The sequence below is a fragment of the Penicillium cinerascens genome, assembly GCF_028974065.1.
Source record: "Penicillium cinerascens strain IBT 15544 chromosome Unknown scaffold_4_segment0_segment0, whole genome shotgun sequence".
NCBI lineage: Eukaryota > Fungi > Ascomycota > Eurotiomycetes > Eurotiales > Aspergillaceae > Penicillium > Penicillium cinerascens.
Window position 1 is genome coordinate 954264 of NW_026695297.1, and position 12222 is coordinate 966485.

Genomic DNA, 12222 nt, shown 5'->3' on the forward strand with positions numbered 1-12222 from the left:
ATTGAGATGGTTACTCGAGTGCCCAGATGTGCAATCTGCATCCCTCAACTCAACTCCACGTCCCGTTAGCAGGCCCGAAATACCCAACTTCTGGAATCGCTTTGTACGGTACACCTTGTGCATCTGCAGTGTTCAGGTACACTGTATTTCCCCACCAGTTAGGGAAGGTAGCACCCGGGTACGAGATGCAAAAGAAGATGACAATGCCACTCAGTGCAAGGCCGGTATCAAGTGCAGCTGCGAGAATGTAGTTGTACTTTGTCCACCAAGCGAAGAATCGGCGCTTAATCCAGAAGTTGAAGACAAAGTTGACCAATGCCCAGCTGGAATAGTTGATTCCGGTCGCTAAAGGATGTTAGTGATGCCGAACAAGAAAGTTGGAAGCTGCAGAACATACCAGGTGGGACGTTGTAAGTACCCACAAAAATCAGGGGCCAGTTGATAAACTTCCAAAACTTCTGTCTGGTATAGCGGTAGAGAAGGAATGTCACTACCGGAGCAAGAGCACCAATTCAAAAGAAATGCAATAGGGAAGAATAAATCTTGCCAGCAGAGTAGAGACGACGAGGTCCAATAAGACCCCAGATAACGGAAGAAGAATAAACCGTGCGGCCATTCGGACAGGTAAAATTATCCGTCTGATCAGTCTGGCAAATCCCTGAGATATTACCCAGCATCCAAAGCGTAACGCCCGCCTGAGTTAGCGCGCCCAGGATAGTAGCCACGCCCTGCGCCACAAAGCAAGTGCGCGGCGGCACCTTGAGATAATGAGCCAATTTCATATCCATAGCAAAGTAGACGCCCTGTCCTACGACGTCGGTGGAGATAATCTTGAAAATCATGTTGGCCAGCGGCTTGCCTTCGAACATGTACCCGCCGATAAACTCTGCGAGTACGTTCAGCTGGTTCGCGTCCACATTTGTGATGCCCTGCACGATACCGCAGGGTACCATGTACATAACCGGGATGATCAAGCCCAGGAAAACCCCATAGACGGGCAGCTTGGTCTCGTAGACTTCAACCATCGCGATAGCCATGGCCATGATCACCACGATAATGGCAGCGTACCAGTACCACGGAGTCCGGCGGTATGAGGCGCGGATGAGTCTTGCGTGGATATCGAGCTTGTTGCGGCCCTTGAGAGCAGACCAGAGGTCACGGCCGTGCCAGATGGCGATGTGAGTAAGCACAGAGGTGATAGCAGCGAACGAAAGCCCATACACGAAAGCGAAGGTTGCACTCAAGAACGGAGGCGAGTACTTTCGGTATTCAGCCGCGTCGAGAGTCTTATCTGCGGAAATGACTCGAGCTGTATCATAGAATGCGCCTGTGTTGTCGTACACGTCGGCCGTCATTAGCGGAAGGTAAGCCGTGAACCAGGTATTGGTGTAGTAAAGAACTGGTGTAACAATCCAATAGAAGAAAGCGAAGCCAGCAAAGACATTCATCGCAGCCCACGCTGGTGACAGGAGCGGGTTCGTGTTGTAAGCGATTTGGCTCCAGTCGAAAGTAATTGGACTCAGGCCGAGGCCCGTCTGCATTCCGAAGAGCTGGTTGACGATGACGTTCTTCGGCGCGATCCAGCAGACCCAGGTGAAATAGGATAGCGCGGTGAAGATCAGGCCAGGGAAGAAATACCAAAGGAAGGCACCTGTCATTACATATAGGAAGAAGCGGAGACGGGAAATGCGCCATCCATCTGCGATGCGATTTGCGCGCGAATGCAATGTTTCTAGCATGGCACAGTTGGACAGCACGCCTGGCCAAATGATGCGGGCTGGTTCGACGAGCCACGGTGTTGCGAGACCTGCTACGCCGAATCCGAGGAGTTGTGCGACGAGGACGATGAGTACGTAGAAACCAGGTTTGAGGTTGAAATTGTAGAAGTTTTTGCTAGCTGCTTGGATGATGTTCGTCGAGTCGGCTGAGGCGTATCCGAAGGAGACATTGCTCATGATCACGATGAGCGCATGCTCTTTGATATTGAACGACCTGTCCGGATTGATAACGAATGTCCCCAGAGGTCCGAGTCGGACGGGGGTGAGAGGAAGTGTCTTTGCGAGGAGCACGCCGATCGGGTATGCAAGTAACTCTGCGACTAGGGCTACAATGTGAACTGACGGATAGCGTAGCGAGAAAAACTGATTGATCCCGGACCCGAGAATGGTGAAGATGATGCCCAGGAACCACATTCGAACCGTGTTGACTGGCATACTGGGATCGTCCGTTTCGGGGACGACAGCCCTAACTGTAGCAGTTGTTAGTCTAGCAACTCCACCGGAGCTGAACTATGCACTTGCCTTCGGGGAACGGAGAGCGATGCGATTCATAGCTGAACTCTTCATTCTTGACCTCCTCGTCCTTGTCTAGTTCGATCTGATCCAAGCGGCCCTCGCCCACCTCTTCATCTTCTCTGACGAGCGCGGGTTTGATAGTCTCTGTATCCAGCTCTTTGGAATCCATGACAGTATAGATTGTAACGCAAGCTCAGCGCGTCGTTTTCCGGAAAGTTTCCACCGGTCGGACAAGCACGACGGGCCCCTTTTCTACTGCCGCTTGAATTGGCCATGACCGGCACGATTTTAGTGCAATACGAAACGCGGGGAAACAGAGATAAGGCGTCGCGACGGTTGATTTGCGAGCGGAGAAGGTGAGCTTAGCTTTAGCTCGGCTTGGCTCAACTTAACTCGAGATAGGCAGGTCTAACCCCGCTTTGTGTCCAGTGTATGTGCTTGGATTTGATTCTGGGAGAACGTGAACGGGTGGACTATTGGTAATTGCTTCCAGATGCCCGTGGAGGTGTGTATGTACAAGATCACGAAATTGAGTTGGATGGCAAGGGCTCGTTATCAGCGACAGAGTCGGCGGGCGTTTAGTTTGCTCTAGCGTGCTTTGATTTGCCGAGGAAAGATAGCGATAGCAAGATAGAGAGATATGAATGACCAAGGTTGTTTCCTCGGCTGAACAATCTTCCATGTAGGCAAGTTTCAACTTGAAGTCGAGGCCCGACAATGAAAAATCAAGGAAACAAACCGACCTGCAGACCGCAAGTCCGCAGTGTCATCTATCGAGCATTACGGAGTAGCCGGCGCAGAATGACGCCCCCAAGAACAAACAATTTGAACGGAAACAAGACAGTTCACCGCCTGTTGACATTTAGCACGATGCAGATGGGATCAAAAACCCTAGATCCTTGCCTTTGCGCCAACCCTTGTTTAATAACGAACGACCTAGCATATATGCGGTCGGATATAGTCAACCCTGTACACTCGGATCCTAGTCCGGCGTGCTACTCTCAGCACACCCGGGGCATTTCTCCTTGCCAGCTGCATCTATCACGGCACCTCAAGGCGCAGGTAAAGCGCGTAGACACCTTCCCGCAAATCGAGCAGAAGCACATACCCACGGGCCGTTGAGAACGGACTGCAAGGAAGCGCTCAGATCCCATGGGATACTGCAATCAACACGGTGGCCTACAGAAGGGATAGCACATGATAAGGGGTGGAAGTTTTGTCTCGAAGCGTTCGAGAAAAGCGGTGTTGCCGTTACTCAGCAGCGCTTGGGGCCAGGGCTGGTTCGGGCTGGTCTGGATCGGTGTTTACTATTTGTTCGGAGTGCACGTCGCGGTGGCGATTTTACAAGGCCACCCTAGCTTGACTCCGACAGGTGTCAGCTGGGGAAATGAGAGCATCAGTCTCGCCCCAATAATATCACAAACCCCAGCTTCAAAACTATCCATGTCTGTGATATCCAGGTGTGAGATCCGATCCGGGGTCGGACTGCAAGTGTGACGTCTCGACACGTTCTTTCTCCCAAGGTCGTGTTGCGAGTCAGGTGTAAGCTCTGACCACGCGCCGCAGCCGTATCCGAGACGTGTCGGGACTGAAGAACGCGTTGTGGTGGTTGATCGCTGCAGCCAAAGCTGCACGGAGGCCCCTCCGCCCGGATGGCTTCCCCGTCGAAAATTGAGTTCCTCACACTGCAGCTTTTTGTGCGATGATTGTACCTCGTCACATTCTTCCCGTGGAGGTCGGTGATCTGGTACCCGGGCCCCACGGGGCTTGCATTTCCTGGTTCGGTCTTTGATTTGCGTACAAAGTACGGGGGAGATTCTATGCACCGAGACCACCCGTGCAGCTGTGGCAACTGAAATGTGGCTGCGACGGACAGATGGATCCCGGTAATTGAGGCGGATACTTGATCCTATACAGCAAGTTGCATTTTCTTCATCGGAGGCTGGGAGTTTTGAATTGGATCGGTAGCACTTCATACTGTTATAGCGCAGTGTTCAGCCTCTGGGATTTTGGTGTAGGACTAGGAGCCTCTGCCCTTGCGTTGCTCGATTTGGATGAGAGATCGTGGATCTTGCATATAAGATGCAGCTGCGGCTGCAGAGAATCCCCGGAAGGTGGATGGGACCAAGCGGGTGGTAGCTATTCAATGCGCCGAGCTAGTGGATATACCGCCTCCATTTATTTATACGATCATTGATAGTTATCCAATCGATCTGTGATGCAGCATGGCTTTTTCACTAGGATCAATGGTCACCCAGCCATTCGACCGGAATAGATGCATACTCTGTACACCTCCTTTCTCTGGAACCGAGACTGTTCCAAAAGTACAGTCAAGGGAAGAAATCCTCCTGGACAGTGGACCTGCCTCTTTCGTAATACAAAATCATTCAGGAGGTCCAGCCCCCATTTCCTCACCTCCACCTTTGGGCATTCAGGAGGACCAAAGTATCCACCATTAAAGAACCCAAAGCACCCAGGGAAATGGTAGCTAGCACGGGTCCGAAGCCGATGAAACACCGGGAGCCTGGTAAAGGGGGGACCACGATCCTGGCGTGATAGATGATAGATGATCGATGGGGACCGCGGCCCGCAAGCCGTCTCCCGACCCAGCAACAGCACCGAGGTGAAGCTGGGGATCGTCTCAGCTCAAAGGTACCGAGGAACGTGTCATTTCGTCTATTGCGGGAGGTGAGAAAACACCCGCCCCTGATTCCCCGTTCCCCGGCGGGCCGCAAGTACGAAATATAGACTGCGTGCGATGTGTTAGATTGTGGATTTCCAGGATGCCGGGACACCACATGTGAGCCCAAGGTGGATCGGACGTGTCTTCTGAGTGATGATGTAGACCCGAAAAAGGGGCCGAGGGTTGTCGGGGAACCCAGGATGGCGGATACATCTCCACTTGGGGCCGGGGAACCGCTGGGTGTCCCGGCAGGCGCTAAGCAGATCAGGGTCGGAAAATTAATGAGTCGAGTTCCCTAGACGTGTAGCTTTTGACTACAATGTAAAGGGCGATGGTGTAATTAGTTGGATCCGAAGTCCGGAGTATGGAATGGCACAGTCTGAACAGTTGGACGATTCTTTGTCTTCAAGTCGGAAGACCCAGGCCGAGGCGTATATCTACCTCGGGGAAATCTAGACCGCGGCTAAAGGGACGCAATGGAGCCTCTCCGTGGTCAAAATGGCACACCTCTGATTCGCGCAAAGTCATAGGCCGGGTTCCACGATCCCGGGTTTTATCTAGCGTTGTTCTAGTCCATGTTCTTTGATGTTATTTCCCCCCACGGCTTTCGGGGATCTATCTACCCCTATACCATGCAACAAAGAACGACTTCGTTTCGAGTCTGTCTAGATATGCCGTAAATCAATAGTCCTCCAGGGTTCTTCATAGTTCGGTCTTTGGACACACCGTCCGGCTCTACGCGTTCCCTTTCTTTGTGGAGAGCCGAACCGTTGCTACTGTTCGGGCCCGCCCGTGATTTAGGGCGTTCCAGACTGCCGTTCGGCGGAGTTTCTCAGTCCACATGTGAGCACCCAATTCTCCACGGGGATCCTCTCCTACCTCGTCCGAGTGGAGCGGAAGAAGTCGCGTTTTGGTCAGAACCCGTGCCTAGTACTCCGTAGATAGTCCACAAAGTATTTCCCGGGCGCGTTCGCTGTTCATTTTCCGAACTTTTGTTTTTCTACTCCGAAGGCCCTCACCACATTATCTCTACAGACACGTCAACAATCATACTATCTCCAGACCGCCGAACTCCCTCAGGTCATTCACCAAACATTTCCCTGTTTGTGCCCTACCCGACTATCAGCGATTCGAACATCTCAGGAAGCGGTGAAATCGAGAGCGTCCTGATTGGGAAGTTTGAATCGGGGCCAAAGTACGGACTGCACACCGCTGGACGGGCGAGTTCCCCCGCTGCATCTTGGGCAGCCCTTCCGGGGATACCATCCCAGGCAAGGGGGAAATCCCCAGGTTCACCTTATTCAGGTTATTCATAAACCGGGTACTTGTGTACATCTGACACAGAGGGCTGAATACGATCCGATATTCCCAGGCTAAAGTCGATACCTCGGATTGGCGCGGCTGTCAAATAATTCAGCCATTTTTGATTAATTTGATGCGCGGATCCCAGCCGGCTGAATGACTGATCGCCCGCCTCACTGCACGGAAACCGCTTCCGCCTAATATTGAATTTATTTATTTTTTTTTATTTTGTCTCAGTCGGGACTGCAAGGGTACATCGGCACTCTAGAAGCCTTCCCCGGGCTTTGATATGCGCCCTTTCACACCGTCTTGATAAACACGTCTCGCCCTCTCTCGACTCTCACCTACTTTATCTCATTTAACATCACTTTACCCTCACTTTCTTCTATCATCTCTACTCATCTTCAACCTTATCTCTCTTCTCTCGTCACACCTTTACCAACCATCATTCACCATCCATCATCCATCATCCATCATCCATCCTATACATCACCACCATGGTGATTCCCATTCAGTCGCGTCTGCGCTACATGACGCTCGCCAAAGCGTCTGCTATTGCGCCTGTCGCCAGTACAGACCCCGCGCAAGTGACTTTTAGCTGGAGTGGCAGCTCATTTGAAAGCTCACCACTGTCCAACCCGTCTGCGCCTCCTCCAACCCCCACCGACTCTCTCCTCGACATCTCCCCGCGCAAGTCTTCCTTCTCCAGCGAGTACGGCATGGGGGCCGCATGTGCCTTCCCTTCCTGGCCAAACCGTCCCTCTCTGGCCAGCGCCGACTCGAACGATTCATTCACCAACAACGCTTACCTCTCCGATGAAGATCTACTCTGGATGCCCGAGAATGCAGCAGCTGCCCATGCCGTTGAAGAGGCAGGACCTCAGGTACCCGAGATGGTTTGCTCAGCGACCATGGAGCAACAACTCCAGCGCATGCGCGCAGTCGCCGAACATGAAGATCGCCTTCGCTTCCTGGCCAAGGTCGAGGCCCACGCTCGAGCCACACAGGCCCTGCGACAAGCAAAGCACGACAAGCTGGCGCTGATCAGCGAGCGCACCACCCCGTCACCAAAGCCTAGGAAGCGCCGCGCTGCCCCCAGCCCCAAGCGTCGCGCCCACTCTTCATAGGACAGGTGCCCAGGAGTCACACATCAACGGGTGCAGCGCTGGCGCTGTTATCATCTACGACTATCTTCTCATCGCTATGCCGCCATAGCCACTGTTTTTACCACACATATTCTTTTCTTCACCCCCACGCCTCTACCCCTCCACAGCTCCGTCGGGCCCGCCGCTCCGACTGTTTATCGGCGGTCCGGGATCTGAGCCCAAAACGAATCAGATGACGGGGCTCAGGCAGCTGCAAGATCCGCACCGTCAACAGTGCCGATCACCAGTGGGCAAGGCGCATCCCGGGTGGTACTGAGTTCGTGCCTCCGTTTGGCTCCGCGCCTTATCCATTGATCTCCGACCCCCGCGCTTACCTAATTCTTCGCTGTCGGCGCTTCCCTCTTATTATGCTTCACACCGCTGGTTGCGCCCTGACTCATACTTCTTTTTTTCCCTCCGACATTTCGCATGGAGTTGCAGCGCAATCATTCCTCTTTTGATTTTTTTCTTGATTTTTTTCATTTTCCATCTTTATTACCCCTTCTGATCTTCTGACGACTGCATTCCCGAATACGGACCCGGTGTTTCTTTGTTTCTCCATTGCCCATCTTCTAGCGTGTTTCTTTCAGATACCCCCGATGTCCAATCTTGTAACCCTCCTGTTCATTTTCGTTCCGATTCTCGCTTCTATTTTCTCCCGGTCCGCGCACAGCGCCGTCTCTATTTTCCTTGGAAATAGACAAAAGCGCCACATGCCACCTCGATCACGTCGAGTGTCGGTGTGTCTGTGAGTTGGCCGACTGTTGGGTACAGCCCAGTGGTACTTTTATCTTAGGTAGCCTAGCTTGAACCAAGCCGTCTATTCATGAATACTCTTTCCACTTGTAGAACAATATCACTGCGCACATGAATAAAATAATAAAAATAAATCCGAAACACCCGTCTGCCACAATGCCTTTCAGCCCTGTCCGCCTCGTGTGTTGGCTTTCTATTGTTGGCTTTCTATTGTTGGCTTTTTGTCGGCGGATGGTCGCCCCGGGTCCCATGGCCGTGCAGATGACATGCAACGGTGAGATTGCTCCGGGACAATTTTCTCCCGTTGATTATCACATTGGTCATCTCAGGAAATGAAACCGGCAGACTCGATCGAATATTATCGTTTCTCACGTTGGAGCTGCGTCTCACTGCATCGACCGTATCTTTTTATCGCGATGTTGCGTTGCGCTGACTTCGCCACCGCAGCGGTGGACAGTGTAGGTATTTATGTACATCGGCATGACCGAAGGTACCTGGGTACTTGGGTACATTCAGTGAAGCACGACAGTCAGATGCGGGGATCTTCAAATCATTTAGCGTTCTTAGGCTGGGTTTTCATATTATTTTTCTGTACAACGAGAAACTATGTTTCCTAAAAGATCAAGAAGGGGCCATTGTGTCGTTCGTGTTCTCGGGCGAATGCGATCCATTTCCCGACGCCATGATATTCGGTCCTCTTCCAAAATGCCTTTAGGAAGTGTATCGCGGTCGAGTTGCACCAGAGTCCGGTTGTGGAAACTAGGTCAAGGTAGAGCTTTTCGATTGAGATTTGTCTTGTCGTGTCAGCCCAACATTCTGTCCCGGCTATGAAGAGTGGGAGGAAGATGTCGTGGGATAGGATGTGGATTGAACCGGCCGTTACAAAATCGATTTCTTGGATGAGATGCTTCATTGACGAGCTAATTGCTTCTGTTGCTGAGGTGGGAGCGAGGGCTTGGTAAGCGTAGATAAGAGTGGCATGATAGACTGCGCGAACGATCGCGTCCATCCATTGCTGGGTGTCGGTTCCGTGTATTGTTGATAGCCAGGCTGTGTCGGTCGATGCCCGCGTATAAGCGTGTTCTACCTTGGCTCGCCAGGTGTACATGTTGATAGGTGGTAAATCTTGGCCGTTTTGAGACAGACCATATCGACGTCTTTCTTCGACGGTAATTTCCCAGAGAAGCCCCGTAAAAGCACCGAAATGGGAGTCCATTATAGCCCTTGAAGGGAGAGATACCAAAGGATCTTCTTTTGTAAATGCCCCGAATGTGCGGAAAACTTCGATATCAGAGACCTCGTTGATCAAAAATCTTGTGGCAGCATCTTTTGGCTCGGTGTGCCAGTCCCGCCATTGGTGTCTCTCAATCAGAGCTCGACAAGCACGAAGATGCAGGTTCCAGTCTGTCGAATTGGGGACCAGCATCTCTCCATAGCATAGCACCAGAGTGGTTGCCAAGATCCCAATCAGAGATGAAGCTTCGTGATAGGAATTTGAAGAATCATTGTTATCCAGCTCAACACGAATCATGTCGTTGAGGGTTCGAAGACTGGCATCTCGAAGGCGATGGTTCATTGCCTGTATTTCCATTGACTGGGGTTGATTCTTAGGAGATGTAAATGATAAATGCGCTGCGGCAACACTGAGAATTGATAGACGGAGACAGGAACACCGCTGTGCAAGTGGGAACATCAAGCTCCGCCATGGGTGATCGGGCCCGTCGACCCAGGTTAATCGAGGCGCAACGCTGATGTCGAAATGTGTGAAAAGATCGTCAGAAACAGTCACCGAGGTATAGACCTCCACGAGACGGCGGTCCACAGCGGGATGGGATAAGAGACCGGCATCTTCCTGAGCCCAAACGCCATATTTTGTCAGGGAAGATGGACCATGGCCCAGGCCGTTGAAATAAACTCCGCTCTGTGAAACTGCACGCTGGCTAGTGGATCCCACCGGGCTGCTTGATTGGGGTAGAGCCCGCATAGGGTATCTCTTCCCAGCCAAATGCCCTCTACTGGCCACTCCCTGGCTCCATTTCAATTGAAAAGAGTCGTATCCAGGACATCGAAGCCCTCGGACAGAGCATTTCCGGCACCCCGGTGTGCTCCGGTCACACTTTATGCGTCGCTTGTTGCACTGCCGGCAGTCTAAACTATTAGATCAGGTCTCAAGGTTCATTTCTGGGCAGGCAATACCTTTGTCCGCTGTTTGGCGGTCAGATGGCAGCGAGGAAATGCGGACGTTCAACATGTCTCGGGTGGTTGATGCAGCGATTTAATGCATAAGTGGATGAGAAAAGAACACATAATCGGTTCTTCAAGAATGTGGCATTCAATATGATGACCTTTAAAGCAAAACAGAGTTGCAAGCAGGAGCAAGGGAAGACCCGAAGGAATTTCGACCCCGCAAAGTTGGAAGCTGTGGAGCGATTTTGTCGCCTTCGGTATCAGGCACCGAGGTTAGATCTACACAATAATTATGATTGAACCGCCTGTTTTTCTAATATTTCTCATTACTGGAGTCTACGAGTGGACAGTAGCTAATTGAAAGGAAATGGCCTCAACGACTGAAACCTGAGAATATGGATTTTCATATTCAGAATTGGATAGATCGAGCCTACCGGAGGTAACTTTCACGTATCGATTTAGCTTCTAAGATATTGTTTTACAGCATCTGCCCACTTATCCCCGTTCTTATATGTAAATATCTCAGGCACACTTCCACTTTGCAGCCCATCGATGGCCAAAGCAAGATCCTCAGCACTGCCCTCCGCCTTGATATCTTGAATAGGATAGAGATAAGTATGAAAAGCGAATACAATAGCATTTGATGCTGGAAGACGATGCAGCGTCTGGCGCTCGCTACGGAGGAATGTCTATAGTTCCGTTAGACTCATCTTGCAAGATTTATATGAGAGCAAATAAGAAACACTTACCTTATTCAGATCCAAGTCATCCACGGTCATTTTCTTCAGCGTCCCCTCGAATGCGGGTCCACTTTTGTCAAAGTTGGAATAAAGCTCCTCGTCCACAGTGACGGCCCAGTTGACTCGCTTCACCAAGCGGCCCACCTCAAGGCGTGCGAAGAACCTGTCCATGCTCTTTTGAAGCTTCTCCTTGTATTTTGGAACCGGGCCGTGGATGTCGGCCAACCTTTTTCCGATTTTGTCTCTGGGTTGGAACCCAGATGGGAAGCACGCAGAATAGGCTTCTAGGACATAGACGGTTTCAGCGGATGTCTTGTTCTCATTTACTTGATGCGGTAAAAGGATGAAAAAGTCTTCATCTACATTTTCTGAAATGATCGCCAACGCGGCGGGCAGAGATATCGACTCTGCATCTGCGGGTATGATCTTCCCTGTGACAAGATTTTTCACCGTGATGAGAGAGTAGGTCTTGTCACAGTGCGTCTTGAAAATCGACGGATAGCGAGAAGGTAGATAGGTCTTGAAGAGGTAGCTGTACAGTTCCTGAACGGCAAGTTGAATGCGGGAATCATAGTCATCAGTGATGCCTATGACATCTTCAGGATGTTGCTCAACCAAGGACCGTCGAAGGTTGAGACGCTCGGAATATGTCTTATCGAAGATCAAAAAGTCACTAGGGTCTAGTGTTTCAAGGCCTAGCTCTATTAGTTAAATATGCTTGCGAAAGACAAGGAGGTGCATACCCATTGTTAGGTGATATTTCGGTTTGAATGGTCGAAAAGCGGGAGGCTCTGAAGAATCAATATGGAAGCTCTCAATCTTTTCAATTCTAGCATGTTGATGCTGCCCAGATTTAGCATCTTCATGGATATCATTGAACTTATTAGAGAGAGAAGTTAGCAACTTCCACATTTGTTGGATAGTATAGGATTTTATGAAGTCTCACGGAACTCACCCACTTGCATCTGTGAAATCGCCAGATGATCAACGCAATTATAGTCAGAGCAATCTGCCCAGCTACCGGGAAAGGAAACATCTCCAGTATCTGCTGCTGCTGAAACTTCGTGCCCCATTCTGAACTATTAGCGGCAGCCAGTGGAAAATCCATTGTCCCC

The 12222-nt window shown here is 51.0% G+C and overlaps 4 protein-coding genes across 4 annotated transcripts; 1 reads left to right on the plus strand and 3 right to left on the minus strand.

The window, feature by feature from the left end:
* Nucleotides 1-49: 49 nt before the first annotated feature.
* On the minus strand, nt 50-2463 carry optD (uncharacterized protein; the record flags this gene model as incomplete). The annotated part of the gene is made up of 4 exons (XM_058455381.1): nt 50-345; nt 398-490; nt 548-2248; nt 2301-2463. The coding sequence occupies 4 exons, from the start codon at nt 2461-2463 to the stop codon at nt 50-52; spliced, it is 2253 nt and encodes a 750-aa protein (XP_058305369.1).
* Nucleotides 2464-6776: 4313 nt separating this feature from the next.
* Nucleotides 6777-7406, plus strand: N7498_008320 (uncharacterized protein; the record flags this gene model as incomplete). Its single annotated transcript, XM_058455382.1, has 1 exon — nt 6777-7406. The coding sequence occupies one exon, from the start codon at nt 6777-6779 to the stop codon at nt 7404-7406; it is 630 nt and encodes a 209-aa protein (XP_058305370.1).
* Nucleotides 7407-8793: 1387 nt separating this feature from the next.
* Nucleotides 8794-10431, minus strand: N7498_008321 (Zn(II)2Cys6 transcription factor; the record flags this gene model as incomplete). Its single annotated transcript, XM_058455383.1, has 2 exons — nt 8794-10328; nt 10377-10431. 2 exons carry the CDS (start codon nt 10429-10431, stop codon nt 8794-8796), a joined length of 1590 nt encoding a protein of 529 aa, XP_058305371.1.
* A 394-nt stretch (nt 10432-10825) lies between these two features.
* On the minus strand, nt 10826-11854 carry N7498_008322 (heme-dependent oxidative N-demethylase family protein; the record flags this gene model as incomplete). The annotated part of the gene is made up of 3 exons (XM_058455384.1): nt 10826-11056; nt 11117-11802; nt 11851-11854. The coding sequence occupies 3 exons, from the start codon at nt 11852-11854 to the stop codon at nt 10826-10828; spliced, it is 921 nt and encodes a 306-aa protein (XP_058305372.1).
* Nucleotides 11855-12222: the final 368 nt, after the last annotated feature.